The 19,037-nt window shown below is 45.3% G+C and overlaps 1 protein-coding gene across 5 annotated transcripts in view; it reads left to right on the plus strand.

Moving 5' to 3' along the window:
• The window catches only part of arhgap12b (Rho GTPase activating protein 12b), a 36,781-nt gene extending 24,636 nt beyond the window's left edge, over nucleotides 1-12,145 (plus strand). Inside the window, exons 3-20 of one of the 5 annotated variants that reach the window (XM_062479262.1) lie at nucleotides 2,059-2,337; nucleotides 2,883-3,026; nucleotides 3,379-3,459; nucleotides 4,107-4,232; nucleotides 4,929-5,006; nucleotides 5,486-5,563; nucleotides 6,204-6,265; nucleotides 6,371-6,452; nucleotides 6,712-6,834; nucleotides 7,428-7,532; nucleotides 7,661-7,759; nucleotides 8,021-8,123; nucleotides 8,260-8,379; nucleotides 8,577-8,675; nucleotides 8,927-9,004; nucleotides 9,252-9,386; nucleotides 9,613-9,718; nucleotides 10,355-12,145. In XM_062479262.1, the coding sequence (XP_062335246.1) occupies nucleotides 2,059-2,337; nucleotides 2,883-3,026; nucleotides 3,379-3,459; nucleotides 4,107-4,232; nucleotides 4,929-5,006; nucleotides 5,486-5,563; nucleotides 6,204-6,265; nucleotides 6,371-6,452; nucleotides 6,712-6,834; nucleotides 7,428-7,532; nucleotides 7,661-7,759; nucleotides 8,021-8,123; nucleotides 8,260-8,379; nucleotides 8,577-8,675; nucleotides 8,927-9,004; nucleotides 9,252-9,386; nucleotides 9,613-9,718; nucleotides 10,355-10,526 (2,070 nt within the window). In that variant the 3' untranslated portion in view covers nucleotides 10,527-12,145. The remainder of the gene's footprint in view (nucleotides 1-2,058; nucleotides 2,338-2,882; nucleotides 3,027-3,378; nucleotides 3,460-4,106; nucleotides 4,233-4,928; nucleotides 5,007-5,485; nucleotides 5,564-6,203; nucleotides 6,266-6,370; nucleotides 6,453-6,711; nucleotides 6,835-7,427; nucleotides 7,533-7,660; nucleotides 7,760-8,020; nucleotides 8,124-8,259; nucleotides 8,380-8,576; nucleotides 8,676-8,926; nucleotides 9,005-9,251; nucleotides 9,387-9,612; nucleotides 9,719-10,354) is intronic. The other 4 variants (XM_062479263.1, XM_062479264.1, XM_062479265.1 and 1 more) reach the window with 4 other exon arrangements.
• Nucleotides 12,146-19,037: the final 6,892 nt, after the last annotated feature.

Below are 19,037 nucleotides of genomic sequence, written 5' to 3' on the forward strand. Positions count from 1 at the left end.
TCCAGCCTATTGTCAGAAGCAGGCCACCTGCTTTCTGCCTGCCCTCACTCCAGCCAGTCTGTTCTGCAGTTTGTAGCTCCGCTCATAGAAGTGTCAGAAAGAGAGGGAGGACAACGCTTGTTTGTGTGTGTGAAGGTGTGTGTGTGAAGGTGTGTGTGTGTGTGTGCGACCTACTGTGTGATATATTGAATGCATTTTCCATGTCTCTCCAACCGATGTAGCTCTGGCTGAATCTACATTCGGCACCTCTTTTCTGATTGACTATTATTTCAAATTAAATTAAGCTTTTGTCCTGTTCAGTTCAGGTTTTAACTGATGAATTTGAACCCCAAGTTCATCTAAGCTCTCTCTCTCTGTGTGTGTGTGTGTGTGTGCGCGTGCGTGTGTGCGTGCGTGTGTGTGTGTGTGTGTGTGTGTGTGTGTGTAGAAGAGCGGATACTGACTTACTAATAACAGCAAGACTCTGGCTCAACACTACTCAGTGCTCCGCCTTGCAACAGCCCTTCAGGATATTGAATAATTATTGTCTAGTAACAAAAAAAAAAAGATTCCTATTTTTCTAAGTGCAGCAGGAAGCTCCATCTGTTTCCATGGTCGTGTCTGTCCACCCTGTTTTGGTGTTGATGATTTTTTTACCTCAAATTCCATAAATGTTTCCCTCTTCACTCCTCTGTGGTCAGACCGACATGAAGGCCATGCTCACGGAGAGATACGTTTCCCTAGTTGTACCTCAGTGGGAAGTGTTCTTAAAGATCCAGCTAAACTACCTAACCTTTTATATGTACACATTTGTGATATGGGATGTTGAATTGTGACATGAATTGCATTATGGATCTGTGAGAGGGGGTGGGTTTCAAGTTGGAGAGACTATTAGCTGTTTAGTAGTTTAACTGGGGTAGTTTTAAGAAGCATATTTGATCCAAAGGCCAGAGACAAGCTGTCTGTCCTCTACTTCCTCCCCTGTCTCTCTCATGTTACTCCAAAACTAAATATTATTCTACCCAGCTTTCATTGCTCCGCGGTCGTCATGGAAACAAAACTCTCTGGCCATTGTTGTGCAACCTAGACCGTTGTGCCTTGTGAATGTTTCAACAATGCCAGCTATGGCTTTCTGAAGCATAATACAAATTAACTTGCAGATATCAGCATAAAACATAACTTGGCATAGCTTGGTTCATTTCAGCATTGCAGGATTTACAATACCCCCAATTACAAATGTGCCATGCACTTGCTGCTGTATACCAAACTAATTGTGAAAGGCCAGTGAAACTGGAGAGGAAGTAGTGTCTATTTTTGCTACCAAGGTATCAGCTTTTGTAATAACTGCTTCCTTGTTGGATTGGTTAGGATGCGCACACCTTAATAATTAATTCATTATCATTACTCAGGGGGGGAATATTGAACCTGGGACCTCTTGATCTGCAGTCATACTCTACCCATCTCCTAAACCTGGCTTTCCTCAGCTTTGGATCGTTTGATGACCTTGCTGAATGCTCTGTACATCTTTTCTTGACTTTTTGGTTTCTTTCCATTTCTTACTTCCCCTCACTATTGCAATGTAGCACTCTCTCTTCCTGTTCTTCTCTATCTTCCTCTCTTTTTATTCTCATTCACTTGCTCTCTTATCTTATATTCTGTAGGCTTTGAATCATTTTCAGGACTTGGAATAAGATCTGCCATTGTGTAGCTTGATCTATTTAACATTTCGGCAAAACTTCTTTTGCAGTAAGGATTTAGAGTCCTGTAAATAAATCACTACTTTTATAGACGGCTTTCTCCCTCCAGCTTCTATAGTTCTGTGTGTGTGTGTTTCAGCTGAATGCGTATTATTGCTGAAACTGTATTAGAAAAGCCAATGATTTGGAGTAGTGGCTGGAGCAGAATGGGATGTGGTGTGGTGCCCACATGCAGCCTCTAATTTCCTGGATCACTCTGTCAGACGTCTGCATCCTGACATGCAGACAGTACTGCATTCTGTAGCTGTCCTCTCGCCACACACACACACGCACCCATAGGCCCCCAGGTTTAACCCTCTCCCTTCTCTCTTCTCCCCCCCAGACCACTTCCCCCACGGGCCAGGGCCGCTCCGAGTCCCCGGTCTACACCAACCTCCAGGAGCTGAAGATCTCCCAGGCCAACCTACCCCCGCTGCCCTCCAACTCCCCACTCCACATCCTGGGCGACTGGGAGACCCACAAGGACCTGAGTGGGCGCCACTTCTACTTCAACCGTGCCTCGGGCGAGCGGACCTGGAAGCCCCCCCGGACCAGGGACACCAGCAGCAGCACCAGCAGCAGCGGGCGGGGAGATCCCCACGGCAGCACAGGAGAGACTGAGGTACTCACTCGGGTCATCACGCCCACCATGCCACATCGTAGGAGAGGAGGGGTTTTCACTCTGCTGTTCAACGTGTACTGCGGTTCCAAAGTAGTTCTGTAGTATTTGGCAAGAGTGAATCAGATCCACCTAGACCATGAGGCGAAAAGAAAACTTGTCTTGGTCATGTCTTTTGGTTTGGTGTTGCATGCTATCGTGGTACAACACTGACCTCTTGTGGCTCTTTAGAGTACTACCACAGGACTTTGAGAAAGAGGAGGCTTAGAACTGCAAATAAACTAGGGGTGCTCCGATCAGGATTTTTGGGACCGATTACCGATCACTAGAAGCAGTATCGGCCGATACGAGTACCGATCACCGATATTTTTTTTATTTTTATGATCCCTATATGTTGAATGCATGCACCTTCCTGCCAAAGTAAATTCCTTGTCTGTGCAAACTTTCATGGCGATTAAACCCATTTTGGACCGTGTTCTCACTTCTTTGAGGTTAAATGAAGCTCTCTCTCTTCTTCTTCTTCCCTTCCTTTCTCTGTCCTCCCCCAGCCTCTGTCCTCCGAGGAGAACTGCCTCAGCAGCACACACTCCAGTCAGTCAGACAGCCAGTACGGCTCGCCCCCTAGAGGCTGGTCCGAGGAACTAGACGAACACGGACACACGCTCTACGTGTCGGAGCACACCCAGGAGAAGGTACCGGCGGCGTTCAGCTCTTCATCGACTTCACATCACACCCAGCCAGCCTTCTGTAGAGTCATCATGTCCAAACCCTCTGAATACGTGTGGGGGGAGAAATAATATTGCAAAGAGGTGGAAAGCATCTTTAAAATTCTCCACTAGTTCTGTTTAGGCCCTGCGATGAGATGTCTGTTGTCAGCTTTCAGCCGTCCATAGCTCCTCATCCTGGAAAGTTCAGACGAGTTAACCTTTCTCCTGTTCAGCGTTGAATCCCATGGACTGTAATGACTGGGTGATTGCTCCCGTGACGCAGCGGTGAGACTGGGAGGGAGTGATGGCGGCTGACGGGGATGTTTTGTGGTTTCAGTGGATAAAGCACGTGGACGAGCAGGGGAGGCCGTACTACTACAGTGCAGACGGATCCAGGTCCGAGTGGGAGCTGCCCAAGGTAGGTCAGCTCAAGCTCGGGGGGGGTGGGGGGGGCGTCATCTGACAACCAGGCCTCAGAGCTCAAGACAAATTTGGTCCAGTGTCTTTCCAAACAACATCCAAACTGTAATCACCTCCCAGGAAAGTACAGTATTAGTATTCCCCACTTTTGCATTGATCATCCCTCCCTCTCTACTCTGGCTCTCCTTCCACCCTCCCCACCCCGTTGAGATTTAGCCCCGTCCAGGTAATGCATCTGGACATCTCGCTGTTGCCCTCACCTCCATGCCAGGTCTATTAGTGTCTGACCGAATCCTAATCTGGTTTGGTGCAGAGTAGCACAGTCACTCTGTCCCGACTCCAGCCGCAGGTCGGATGGGAACATGGCTCCAAGCATAAATCTAGGGTTTGATAACAGGAAATAGCCCAAGAGTGTGTTCCTGTGTGGAACCAGTGTGTGGAACTGTGTTCCTACGCGAGGGTTCCAGCAGTCCAATGGTGCTGTGGCTAGGGAGAGGAGATGTAGGATAATGGCAGTATGGGTATCATGACTACCAAGTAGTTTGTCTGTGGTGTTATCTTGTCTGCTTAGGTGTCCTAGGCTAACTTGACATGCTAACTCTTTTGTTTTTATTTGGACTTTCTCTCCCCCCTCAATCCCCCCAGTACAACGTTTCCCCCCCTCATGCCGACGACCCCCCCAAGAGTCGCAGTCTAGAGCGGAAGCAGCCTGACCCCATTGTTCTCACCAAGTGGCGACACAGCACCTACGTGCTAGACCTCAACGACAAGGTAAGACCCCGCTACCATCTCAACGTACTACGTGGGTTATGCCTGTCGCCACAGAAAAAGTTGGAATTGAACGACCAAGTTGGTGATGAATTTAGCTGTAAGCTCTTTGTATGAGCTCGACAAGAGCCGATGCGTACATATCCCAAGTTGAGAGTTCTAGAATGTAGACAAATGTGGATGATAAAACAGGTGTTTATAGCTAATTGTTTGATCTTTTTTTCTGTGTAAAGAAGTGTAACGCTGTTGTTTTGCGAGTCGTGTTTGGTTCCAGGTCCCCTGCCGGGTACTGGGTCTGTTCAATGGGGGTTTAATCTCTGAGAATCTAGAAAAGCCTTTTGGCTGGGAGGGTGAGCCCCAGATTACGCTTGTCTAAATGAATTACCTGTACCTCAGTGTTTGGGGTTATGCTTACACTTTAGGGTTCAGGTCTAGGTTCTGAAATTGTCAACAAAGTGAATATGGCTATTCTATTTGTACAAGACTGCTGTTGTTTGTGCTACCACATGTTCACATTATTTTTCGAATACATACTGTCCTTTGAAACAGTACTGATCTGATTGTTGCCATTGAGTTTGGTTTACCTCTATTCAAAGATATTAGTTTGGGATCAGAAGAATATTACACAATGAAGTGTTAAGTCAGTTGGACCCCAAGTTGAATCCAATCCAGGTTCAAGTTCTTGTGGTTTTGTTCCAGTTTTCTTTCAAACTCAGGCCCTTTGGTTCTGACAGCCAGGGGAGGAGATTTCGATTCTTCTCCCGTTACCGAGATAAAGTTGGTACCGTCCATCTCTTTTTGTCTTGCCACCACCAATCGAGTACAGCAGTGATTTGTATCCAGCTGATTTTTGTGTTGTCAATTGATAGAAATGATTGCGTTAGATTTAGCAGTATCTTAATAATCAGATGAGAATGTACTTTTTCTGTGATCTGTGTCTTGTGTGGAAATATATACTTGTGGATCCCTCACTTGCGGAATATACTTTTTTAACTAACAAGTATTTCCCCAGTTCAATGCATGGCTCCTTGCCAATAACTTCCCAGCATGATCTCCGTTAGTCGATAACACAATCTAAAAAGTCTCCACCAAGCGTCATATTAACCTATCCCGAACTAAACAAATCCTACAAAGTCGGAAATCTTTTTTTCCACAGGATCTTAATCCGCTCACCGACCTCCTCACTAACCCTAACTCTCTCCATGTTTTCTCTAGTTGCTAGTCAACATGTTGACGTTGTTGCTTCTCGTTGCTAGGAGTGTGCCACAGCCCTCAAGCAGAGCTCTCCCGACTCCTCCGACTCCTGCCCCTCATCTCCCAAGCACCCCTTCACTGTTAGTATCCCAGCATGCACTGCTCCACCTACGGGCTGCCGTACCCCCAAACATGCATGGCCCCAAATAACCTGTGTACACTTCACACAAGCTTGTGTGTCTCCGCTATGCATTCACAACCAACCTTTTAGCTCGTGTTCACTTGTTTTAAAATGTTGTCCGTCTTGAAAGTGTCCGTTTTGTTACCTGCTGCACCCTCTGACCTTCTTGACTGGTCCCTCCACTAGTTGGGAAGAGTCATTAGAAGGTCTTGTCTTGAAAGGTGCTTGTTATCATGTTCTATGGTCCATGTTGCTGCTTCTGTTGGTGTCCTACATTACCAATGTGAGATGGCAGGTGATGGGATGGATTAGTCTCTATGGAGGAATGTACTCTCACTGTCGTTATTAGTAGTTAGAGCCATCTACTGGTGGTACCCTACTATGGCGTTCACATAGGAAATACCTTTTTCATTGGCCTATTTCTGCAGCATTGTGTGTGTGTGTATGTGTGTGTGATCATAGCGGGAGTCTTATTATGTAGCAGTGTAATCTCCTTGTCTTCAGTTGGCAGGCTCTTGGCTGTATGCTTCCTGTCTCCTGCTGTGAAATGCTCACAAGCCTGTGTGTGTGTGTGCTTGTGAATGTGCGTCCTCCCTCAGCCTTCAGAGAAGTGTGGAGTCCTCAACGTCACCAAAATCACAGAACATGGAAAGAAAGTCAGGTAGGTTTCAGCCAGCCACACTGCTGTTCATTTTGACGATTTTCCCATTGTGGGAAAGACCAGAGGGCTCATCTCTCCATGTTTCTGTCTGGTTCTGATTGACAGGAAGAACTGGACCTCTTCATGGACGGTCCTGCAAGGCTACTCACTGCTATTCGCCAAAGGCCAAGGGGGTGGAACTAGCTGGGTAGGTACCCCATCCGCTCCTGGTGTGTGGTGTGGTCATGTTTAGAACCTCGCCATTCTGGAACTCTCTTCTAATTCTTCCCTTAGTTCTGTCATTTGTCTGTGAGTCTTTATTTCTCATTTGTCATCTTATCTTCCTCCCTTGGCCTCCTCCCCCTACTCCCTTCCATCTCCTCCCTCTTTCCTCTATCCCCTTTCCTTCCCCATTCTCCTGTCTCCTCCTCCTTGTCCTTGATCTCTCCTCTCATGTTCTCCCAAAGTCCTACTATCGTAGTGGTTCCATCCCTGAGCTGCTCCTCACGCTGCTAAGCAACTGGAAGCGCTCGGTCAAGCCCCGCCCAGCCGTCTCCTATGTCCAATCTGGGCGTGTCCAGGCCGCCTCTGTATGTCCTCCTCTCTCTGCATGTGGTTGGCTCCCCCCGCCTGTCCTTCAAACTCACGTTTTCCCCTGCCTCAACCCAATCCCCTTGCCTGCTCTCTGCTGATGCCCTCACCTGATTGGTCTATCGCTAGGGTTCTGTGTCTTGGTTGGTGCATCGTCAAGGTTGTCTTATCAGCTTTGGTGCGCCACTAATGAGTGTCCCGAGAATGAAACATAACTGTAACATAACTTCTTATTGACTTGCATCAACATGTGAGTACAAGGATGCCAAAGAAGATAAAGTACAGCGAATGTTATGCTTACAACTATTAATCTACAATTCACTACTATTCATTTTGTTGGACAGTACAGTTCTAAACATGCAAGAATGGGATAACATTTAGCCTCCTTCAAACTAAAATGTCCATCACTGATGACACAGAGGTGTGTGTGTCACGTCACCCGTGTTCAACTGAGCACTTCATAACAACAATCTTAACACAGTAACCAGTACCTTTTATGATGGCTTAATTCTGAAATTACTCGAGGCCAACCCCCATATTTCTGTTGTAAGCCCATGCTAAGAAACATTTCGATCTTTCAATTTGATTTTAGAAGTTTGGGGGGAACCAGTCGAAACCCGAGTTCACCGTGGACCTCAGAGGAGGTTCAGTGGACTGGGCGTCTAAGGACAAGTCCAGCAAGAAGCACGTCATCGAGGTAACTGCTGTCACGGAGCCGTTTAGCTTTTGAGCGATGCTAGTGGAAACCTATGGAAAAAGTAGCCATTGACATTATGCAAGTGAAGGTTTGAATGGTACTGACCTTTGACCTGTTTGGTGCGGTAGCTGAAGACGCGTCAGGGGACTGAGCTTCTGATCCAGTCAGAGATCGACAGCGTCATTAATGACTGGTACCGAGCCCTGACTGACACCATCAGCACACACGTGAGTGGACCTCTCTCCTCTGCTCTCCTCTGCTCTGCTCTCTCCTCTGCTCTCTCCTCTGCTCTGTTTTCCGAACTCAGCCGACCTATTACCTCAGTAAGAAAAACATACTAGTCTGGTCTGGGAGATGAATCTCCTAAATATGGATCAGTAGAAATGTTTTCAGTACCTTCATACAACCTTAGAGGGCGCCAAAGAGCAGAAAGATCAGTTGTGTGTGTTTGTGTGTTTGCGTGTGTGTGCGTGTGGGGGGCTGGACAGGCATGGGAGTCGGACGAGGCCATAGAGGAGGACATGCCAGAGTCCCCTGGAGCAGAGAAACAGGACAAGGAAAAGGACCATCGAGACTCAAAGAAGAACAGAGGTGTGTTTTACTGACCTTCGTGTGTTTGTATTAGTATCCTTAAAAAGACTAGAAGGTCATTCAAGTGTGTGCGCATCATGTGTGTATTGTGTCCATTTGACCCATGGTGTGTGTGTGTGTGTGGGTGGTCACTCAGCCATGAAGACTTCAGTGAGTATGGACGCCTCAGACCAGAAGAAGACCAGGGTCAAGCTGAAGAAGTTCCTCACACGTAGACCCACCTACCAGGCCGTCAGAGACAAGGGTTACATCAAAGGTACTGAGCCATCATCATTATACTGTACACTACGCTATACCTCACACAACGCTACACTCCTTTCTGACAGTCACACAGTGTCTTTCCAGTGTTTATAAAAATCCTAGTTTGGAACCATGAGTTTTAGCACAAGAAACAAGTCAGTTTTAGCATTAGCTGATGTGTGTGTGTGTGTGCGTGTCATTGTGCCCTCTCAGACCAGGTGTTTGGCTGCAGCCTGTCCAGCCTGTGTCAGAGGGAGAACACGTCCGTGCCCAACTTTGTCAAGATGTGCATCGACCATGTGGAGGACACAGGTACTGGATGACCCGCTCTCTCTCTTTCCTTCATTCTCGATTTCTCTTTCTTTCTCTCTATCATATCTCTCTCTCTCCTACTCCGTTGGTGTCTGAAGCCCAGTAGATGAATTTCCGTCACGCCTGTTTGTTGTTTCTCCCTCATTCCTTTTGCTCTCCTCTTTCTACTCCTCTCGATATCTCTCTCTCCTCTTCGCGATATCTCTCTCTCCTCCTCTTGATATCTCTCTCCTCTTCCTCCTCTCCTGCAGGGCTGAATATCGATGGCCTATACAGAGTGAGTGGGAACCTGGCGGTGATTCAGAAGCTGCGATTCGCTGTCAATCATGGTAGGACTCTGCTCCCACACTGCTAGAATCCTGTCACCACACATAAACAAGCTTAGCACACACACACGCGCACACAAACGTACACACTTCCTTGCTCCAGCATGGCTTTAGCGTTAAATCCTACGTTAAATTGCGTACACAGGGTTAGTATTCATACACGTGACGATCCCTTGCTGTGTGCACAGGAATTACTCGTTCACGTGTGTCTGTGTGCGTCTGAATGTGTGTGCGTCCGTGTGTGTCCTAGATGAGAAGGTGAACCTGGAGGACAGTAAGTGGGAGGACATCCACGTGACCACAGGTGCTCTGAAGATGTTCTTCAGAGAGCTGCCTGAACCCCTCTTCACCTACAGCTCCTTCAGTGACTTTGTTGAAGCCATCAGTAAGTACCACTCTACACTAGTATGAATCATTTGTAATATAATCATCAAAATCATTAGTAAATTCACTTTGATTCAAATAATCCTTACATTCATGTGAATGTTTAATTACTTTTTTATACAACCACAAGATGGCGCCCACTCATTTCAATTCTCCAGTGTCAATCAGGATACTGTCTCTCTCCTCTAGAACCAACAATATTAACATGGCTGACCTGTCTATTACAGAATGCTCCGACCACAAGCTCAGAGTCAATTCAATAAAAGACCTAATCAAGCAGTTGCCAAAACCGAACCACGATACAATGCAAGTTCTCTTCAAGCACCTAAAAAGGTAAGAAAGGCACACTTTGCCATCAGCTTTTTTTCCTTATCTCTTTATAACCAACTAGTAGCCTTCCTTTACTTATCAATGGCTATGTATTTTATCACCTTGGTTACGTTGGAATGTATTGTTGTTTATGGTTTATACCAGTCATTAACTTCTTGTGGACCTTCATATTCCCCTGTACATAACTCTGTTTGTTTACCTATGCTGTCTGATTGATTATCCCCCAGGCTACAGAAAAACTATAGGCAGGTTCAGGATGTATTCTTAGTCTGGCGGAACCAGTAGCAATATCATATGTTCAAGATGACATTTGCACAAGCTGCCATTTGCATTTATATGGCCTTGTGTTTGCTGTAATTTAACAGCAACCTCCGGGAGTTTCAATCTGAAATTTATAGCGTGACATTCAGTGTTCGGGTGTCGGTCAGTGTATATATTGGAGTAGTGGATTTTATCACCTTTTTTGGCCCATGAATATGTTATTGTCTTATATGCAAGGATGTTGATTTGAGTTTAAAGGTAATGTTATAGATCTTTCAACGCGACGCTTATGCACCTTCAGTGGTAAACAAAAGAAGAAAGAAACATAGTTCCTGTAAACGAAGCCTCCCCTGCCCTCTTTCTCACCCCACCTCCCAGGGTGATCGAACACGGCGAGTCCAACCGCATGACCACCCAGAGCGTGGCCATCGTGTTTGGACCCACCCTCCTGCGGCCAGAGACAGAGACGGGCAACATGGCGGTCCACATGGTGTACCAGAACCAGATAGTGGAGCTCATTCTGCTGGAGTACGAGGGGATCTTCAGGTAGAGAACACCAACCCAAGAGGATGCTTTCCACTACTCTTTTTTTTTGGGGGGGGACGGGACGGGGACTGAACATTGCTGTGGACCACGCAACTGCGAGCATAAAATAGCAACAGAAAATGTTGTGATCATTCATTAATACCATTAAATAAAGGAAGCTACCATTGAAAAGACTTTGCACTTAAAAAAAGAAATTGTGATCTGAGAAAATGTACAGATTTCATTCACTTATTTTCCGGTTGCCATTCCTGCATGTCGCGGGGCTTTTACTCTTGGGAACGCTGGATCAGTGGGTTGGATGATGCACAGGGATGCTTTGTGCAGAGCAGAATGGGCTGGAAGGCGCCAACCTCCTAGCGTTCCTGTGGATTTGCGCTTTCAGAGTAAAGTGTGTCCAACATACACTGGATTCCTCTGGCCAGTATTCAAGCTCACTGCGAGCTACCAGACAGTTTTGGATTTGGAAGGAAGAGGCTCATGGGACTTTGAGTCTTTGTGAAAGAACTGGTGGAGTGACACTGCTGCTTTCTCAGATGTCTTTGTATCTTCCAGCTTATGCGCACAGCATACTCATTTGATGGCAGGTCAATAGCAGACCAACTGTCCTTTTTAGGCCGATTTGATTTGACGATGGAATAAGCTGAAAACTAACTGGATACGTCTGTGTGTGTTGTGGATTGTTTACCTCTGTAATGTCTTGTATAAGCCCCAGTGCAATGGATAAAGTATCAGTGTTAGTAAGTATGGGGGGTGTCTCCTCTTTGATAAGGAGAGGCAGCCCGCAGGAGAAACTGGAAGTCATGGAACCCTCCCTCCTCAGGCCTGGACCCCACCCCCTCCTCCCACTCCCACTCCCCTCCCAGTGTTAAGCAGACATTGTCCTGTGACAGGTCTGGGTCTGACTTTATGGAGGAGTAGGAACCTGTGTTTGGACTGCATCTGACCTGCTAGAGAGAGACTAGCGGTAGACTTTGGGTGTCCTCTGACTGGGTGTCTGCGTGTGTGTTGTATAGTCTTGTATGTATGTGCTTGGTCGACCTCTGAGAAAACCTGTCATTTGTCCGTGGACGACTCCACCCCCCCCTCCTACCCATCCCCCCTCTGGAGTTACTGGAAAACAGGAATTTGAGAAGTCTGTGAAATTGAGTCTTAAGACTACTATTTCAGATCAATAATGATTGCCTCGCCCTCACTTTCAATATCCCAACAACCATCCTTCCCTTAAGGTTATATAAACAGTACTGGGACAGGAGAAACAGTCCGCAAATAGTGAAACATTTCAAAAGTTTATTTTATGTAATTAAATGAACTGGACTGTGACATGCAAAACTAATGGATTTATAAAAAAAAAACAATTTAAGCATTATGTACAGAACCTACAATGAAATAAAATAATTATTCAAAGTCCTTATAGTATTTGAAGTATGTATGGTTTGATGCGTGGTTGGGACATGTGTTTTCTAAAGCTGATTAATCATAACTATACATATTGATTGTTTAAAAAGAAGTGATTTTTGAAAGTGTATCTGGGTTTTGGCGCATGGTCATCTGCACACTTTGAATGTCATTTTCAGACTAACTGCTGTTCGTGACATTGCTATGTCTAATAAATAAAAAAACTAAATTGTTGATTCAGATTCTTATTTTTGGTGGGATTTTAACATAGTGTAAATTTCTACACCTGAATCAGACCCTGATCTTAACAAATTGTCATCTTCATTCCATAATTTATCTTGACAAACACATTTTCCAATGTCTCAAGTTTGATGTTAACAACTAATGTATCGGTCTATTGAAAAAAAAATTGTATTCTAATGCACCATAGAAACCAGGTAAGTTGTTCCTTTTGTGAACGTTTGAGTGTCATAGCTCATTAGACTATGTCTGCTTACCCTCTTCAAGGATGTTGGATAATTGAGGACTAATTAGGTAATTGCACTGCTGGCAGCTTTGATTAAGAAGCACAAGTCACAAGTTGCTCAGCACTGTGCTGAGCAACTGCTGCTTCTACTACCGCCCATGCTCTGAGTCAGTCTGTAAGAGGTGTGTGTGTGTGTGTGTGTAAGAGTTGGCAGACTCTGGTGCCTTCTGTTGTAACTTCCTCTTCTGTGAGTGAGTGAGGAATAGGAATGTGAACAGCACTGCGTGAAACTGTCTGTCCCCTGAATCTGTGTGGCGTCTGGCTGGCTGTCTGCTCCACAGAAGAGCCAGAGCGCTTCCCTGTTTGTCGTGGCCCTGGGCTCTGTGTGTGTGTGTGTGCCTTACCTCCTGTGATCAGAACCAACACTACTTTTGAAGTCCATTTTTAGTGGGTCCTCTTTTGCCCACGTGTTCATGTGTTATGGGCTCTGACTTTTGGCTTGGCCCCTGTTCTGTTTTGACGAAGGTGGACCACCTCACATCTGACAGGGTGTCGGGGGTTGTGGGTTCTATTGAATCTTGTGCCCGTTGGAAACCTCAGACCATTAAAAGGAAAAGACAGGGAATAGGAAAAAAATTAAAGCTTTGGTCATCCTGTTTCGCCCGCGTGACAAAAATGCTGCCTCCCCCTCCCTCAGTTACGACGCACTAAATTCTAACAAATATATTTTTTAGACGCTACACATGTTATACATCATTGGAAAGCTACGATTCTTGTGCTTCCATTGAAATAAACCAATTCAAGATCAAGTCGCAATAGCAAGCAAAGTCAACGTCTTTTTCCGGTGAACATTCCTTCAACAATGCCAAAGAAAAAAGTTTTACTCACCCTAAGTGGTTCAAATAGGTCCAGGTGTGCAAATCATGCCATCAAAACTTGATCTGCTTACAGTCCCAAGGGTTCAAAGTATCTAACCATGTAAAGTAATTCGTCCAAATACAATGTTTTACGTTCATGAATATCCATTATCCTTTGTTTCATTATGCAAGTTAGCCGACGGAAGAAACAACTTGTTCACATAAAAGTGTTCTTTTCTCCGGTTAGCAACGGAGTATTTACAATATGAAGGCATCAAAATGTCCGTTGAACCCTCCCCTTTTGATTGACACCTTGTTTGACCCAATAGGAGCTTCCATGCCCCGTTGACAGCCCTCTAAAGCCAACTAGGTCTGTGCGTCCTGCCCCCCCCGCCCCCCACACACTCGTTCTAAACAAATTTCTCGAACTGGCTTCGACTGGCTCTGAAATTAGCTCGTTAGCCTTGTAGCTGACAGCTAGCTGAAAATGCCAATACCTCATTTGTATGCGTCTGTGGAGCCTTCAAAATAACAGTCGATTGCGCAATATGGTTGACAGAATCAGTGTTCTTTGTGCGCCAATCCTTGGAATCAGATAAAGCACTCCAATGTGTTCATGCTTCAGTTTTTGTGTTTCAGTAATACTAATTAGGGAGTTAGCTATTATATATGATAGTTCTAAGTACCACCTTTCATTAGAGATAACAATTATGAAAAATAATACCTTTTTATCCTGAGTATTTGACCTTGGTTACAAAGGGTCATTTTGGAGTCTCCAAAAGGCCCTTTTAGAAAATGCCTGGATGTACTCTTATAAAAACATGTGTCAAATATGAATATATCGTGGTATTATGTTTGACTTTTGATTTGAATTGGGTAAGGCTTCAACCTGTGGTCCAATTTAGTCTTCCAGCTAATACCTACCACCTCTAGGCCTCTTCAGGCCTCTGTTTTCAAAACAAAATCTAGGCGGAAATATAAATTTTCACTTTCCTTGTGTTCAAGCTTCTATTACTCAACACTAGTAGGACTGACAGGGGTCCTGACAACAGGGGACATAACTTCAGAGTGTCAGCTTTCAAAAGAGATCATTTACATGCATGTACTCCAAATGGTTCAAGAACAGCTTCCAATTGACTTTGGGTATGCTGTTTAGGCGTTTTTAGACACATTTAACAGGAGGCTTAACAGAGGCCCCCATAATTTCCAAATGAGAAAACAATTATCTCATTTCTATAATTCATGACAGAGCAGGGCTAGGAGGCCCATGGAAGACCTGAGTGCTGGAAGTGCACCATATGCCAGTGCTCACTCTTAGGCTACCCCCCTCCCCTTCAATCCCCGGTCTCTCTCTAACCCTTATTCCATGGAGGCTGAGGTGTGGGCAGGTAATTTGAACAAGCCATTATGAACCATTAAAGATTTATACCACCTCATAGTTTCTTTCTCCAAATTATTTTTCCGTTCTGGTCACAGGTGGGTTGTCAAGGGAGAGTGGTTAGGTAGAGCTATTCTGGGTTGCAGATGTATAACTCCACGGCAGTGTAGTGGTTTGTTTTTGGCGGAGAAATTGCGAGCGAGGACATTAAAGTAATTTGATACATTTTATTTAAACAGACCAAAATACAAAAACAAAAATACAGGTTGCACTTGCAAACATTGCAACTTGTCAAATGCGGCAAGCCATCAGTTTACTTGCATTTCACCTATTGAAACTAGGTAGTAAAATAAAATTTGAATTAAATTGCATAGTCATTGAGAGCCATCTTGATTTATTATGATCCCTCCCCCCAAAGTTGTTAGAGAGGACCATGAAGCTATTTGCATATGAATGGTGCACAGAATATTTCATTTGACACATTAACTACTTTTACAGACCGATATATTACTGCAAACAGAGGCTGAAGCTGTATTTCGTCCCTGGAGCTGCACGCTTGACAGTTACGAGGACTGATGCCGTTGCCTTCCACGTATTCATCTCCAGGAGCCGCGGGGCTAGCTAGGATATCCAAGAGACTAGTGATGGGGAAACGGTAGAGTATAGGGTTAGACCTTCTGTTTGGGCTCTAATGATATTACACAACAGGGGCTCTTTACAGGACCTGCAGATTCACTGTAACGGAGGCGGTTGCGATTTTTTTTACAGATTTTTTTTTACAGAAGCCTGTGCATGAAGTACAATAGCTTTGCACTCTCAGAATAGTAATTTGTGAGCTCATTTGGTTCGAGACGCTAATTGGGTCTGTCAGAATCAGTCGAATCCTTATACCAGTGTAAAATAGCCGTCAATCATACAGAATTCTCATGTCAGTTAAGGCTTGTTACATCTTGGCATACATGAGTGACTACATTGATGGATTCTCCATACTTCCTAGTTATTTCTTACAGAGCTTTAAACAACAGTGTCATTTTAACACAACAGTTCGTTCAACTATAAAAAAAACGAAATGAGCCAGCAGTCAAAGGCAAGGGGCAAAACTTGGTGTAATAATAGCAATTCCAGAAATTTGCAAGCCGGTTTTCTCTCCCTGCGTGATCAAAGATTGAGAAGCACTTTACTAGTATAATGTCTTTCGCCTACGAGCCAGGATATAACTCATTTGCTTAGGTACTTAATTTAAGCCATCCTTTTTGTAAATGCGCTGTCGCAGTGCGCAACGGGGCCTTGGCGTGCGTGCAGATGCTATAAGCGTGTAAGTATTCCAAATGTCACCGTCTTGTCGCAGTTATTAATGAGGTTGCGAGAGGCAGGAGTGGATCCCTTTCCATGGAAATCCAATGCATTTTAAATAGCCTGGGCACCAACATTCCAGCGCGGAATTTACATAAGGTAATTGCAGAATGCCGAAAGTACGCTGTTGGATTGCGCTTTTTTCTCTATCCTGCCTTCAGTAATACAATCAAGTCCATTAAGTAGGCAATAAATACAAGGCAAGACTGTATCAGCGCTCTGTGACAGATAATTGAACTGCTCTGGATATCTATTTATTTACCTAGGGGGTGAGGCTGGAGCTGGGGCCAGGCTCGTAAAGTAGAACCACACAGTCTGTGTGGTCCTTAACTCAATAGTCCAATCAGGCCTCATTTACTTGTCCTCTTCTCTGATCTGCCTCCATGATGTTAAACCTGTCTATTGACATCTCAATCCTAGTGATTACATTGTGCCTTGATATCTCAAATGTTACAAGGTCTCAACCTTAGAGCTTTGAGATGTAAGAGTTAAGATGAGCCATGAACTAAATCACATGAACTCTGTCCTTGGTTACCTCTCTCACATGGCTTGCTTCAACCTCTATGAGGGTCTGGGGAAATTACTGATACGAGGATAAAACACATAAACAGGGGTATGGTGACAATAAAAAAGCATAGACCAGAGAGATGGAATAGGGAAAGCGAAAGAGTGCTACAGCATGCGTAAACAAAACACTATTACCACTTCAAGGCACTCAGCTGATAAAAGTTGAAAGAAGAAGAAGAAATAAAATGCTTCTGTAAGGCTAATGGCTACATCCTCCTGATCCCAACCTGACATGCTACAACACTCCTTTAATGATACCTGCTGGTGTGTCTCTGAATGCTAGTAGACGGTAGCAAGCCTGAGGTGATGCAGTGGTTAGCTTGCATCAGCCTGTGACAAGGGCTATTCAGCAGCTCATTAGCAAAACAGGCTGAGCTTGCTAACTGCTAAAACTTCTCTCTCTCTTCTTTCTCCACTCCCCCCTAGGGACCACATGATATGTGTTTCATTACAGTATAGCTGTCTTAGGCTTTCAGCCGAAGTGATGATCACACTTAAAAGAGCTCTGTTTATTCATTTTAATTAAGGACTATGGAATAACCAGGGAAGCTACAGGGGTGACACATTGTATTTGTGGTGATAACCTGCACCCCTCTCTCCACTCCACTTTTTTATGCCACTATGTAGCTGTTCCTTGCCTTGTCAAAATCATTTTTCTCTCCTGGATAACCGTGTGTTGTACTGTGCACATGACAATTAATCTCTCTGACTTAGACAAGGAAACAACTCATGAAGTTTAGCTGTTCGCTAAGATGAACAAGCGGTGAGAGAAAATAAGATTCTATGATTAATTTTGGAGCAAAATGCCTCAGTGTTTTACAATGTCTCATTAGCGTTTGCTACAGGGCCCACATGCTTATAGAGCTTCAATTCCCTTGACACAGCTCCTCTTCTAAAGCACTAATTACAACATATTGAACATTTCCAAGATGGCTGCCTCGGAGAGGAGAATTGGGACTGTATAATTAGTGAGGGCCTGGTCTCCGATCCTAGGCCACTCTGCAACCTTAAATAAACCCCAAGCAAACCAAAACACATCAAGAGTTGAGTACTTGGATGACCCTAATCTCTCATTCTACTTGATTTGTGACCTGTCACCCTGCTTGATTCAGCCTGATGCAGAATCATTTACATTTACTCATTTAGCAGACGCTCTTATCCAGAGCGACTTACAGTAAGTACAGGGACATTCCCCCGAGGCAAGTAGGGTGAAGTGCCTTGCCCAAGGACACAATGTCATTTGGCACAGCCGGGAATCGAACTGGCAACCTTATGATTACTAGCCCAATTCCCTAACCGCTCAGCCACCTGACTCCCATCAAGAGGAATCAAGAGGATATCGATCAGCAAAGCTACTTTCAATTCCCCTAGCAAGCATATTTTTCACTCTCTGTCTCCCATCCCTTCTTCTACCCTATTTATTTCTCTCGTTCCGTTGCACCCTCTTTCCACCCACTGTTACCCCCCATGGCTACAGGTTGGCTTGTCACAGAGAGGCCCTCCGTAGGCGTGCTTGCCAGCTCTCTCATAAGATCATTGCGTTACGGTCTCCTCTGTGCCAGCCTTGTACTTAATTAGCCTGCACTTTTTTTTTTTACAGGCATAAATCGCTTTTACATCACCGCCAGGGAGTGCGCCCGCAAAGTGGGTCGATCATATATTACCCTGATCCTCTTTGGCACTGTTAAAACCTATACATTACGTTTGAATCCGTCCAATAGCAGAGGACCGCAGAATAATTTGTCTTTGTTGCGCTGTCGCTGCTAATCCCCATCCCCCAGGGGGTACGCGTTCCCTCCGTCACCACCTCCTCCTCCCTCCAGTGAGAATGAGTCAGGTACGGAAGGATGAGAGTTAGAGGTAAAGAGGAGGCGGGGCACCCACACATTTCTTTGCGGCCCCTCGCTCATTTTTACTGACTGGTTTAGAGGGTGAGGAACAGTGACGATATGCTTGGATGTGTCTGCCGCAATCACTGTCAACAATGCAATGGCTGTTTTCCTGGTTTTACGTCCACCATCTCCCTTCAGCTCGACCCACACCCCACTGTCGTGCTCGTTTCCAATCCAATGGGCCACAAACCTTAATGACTGCACCTAATAAAAAAAGAGCCATGATAACATTTGCCTTGCGACACAGAGCCACAGTAGGCCTGTAGCAGACGCTGAGGTTTTCCTGTTACCTGCAGTGTTCATTTGAAACTTGCTAACGACACAAATCCTAATGGTCGAAGCCTCCTTCCACCGTCCCTGTGCCGCCACTAGGGGGTAGCGAAGAATACCTTTTATCCTCCTTCCCGACCCAGATGCGCAAGGCCGCAGTTAGCCTACCTGCTTCAGGCAGAACGGTTTGTTCTCCTAAAGGATTAGCTTTCCCCAAACCTCCTCCATCCATCCATCCATCCATCCGCCTCCCCCTTCTCCACGGAGATGGAGAGAGTTGTGTGCCAGGACTCTCCAGCGAGGCCTAGATCCCCCCCCCCCACCCCGCCAACTCTCC

Source organism: Osmerus eperlanus, chromosome 15 (genome assembly GCF_963692335.1).
Source record: "Osmerus eperlanus chromosome 15, fOsmEpe2.1, whole genome shotgun sequence".
Taxonomy (NCBI): domain Eukaryota; kingdom Metazoa; phylum Chordata; class Actinopteri; order Osmeriformes; family Osmeridae; genus Osmerus; species Osmerus eperlanus.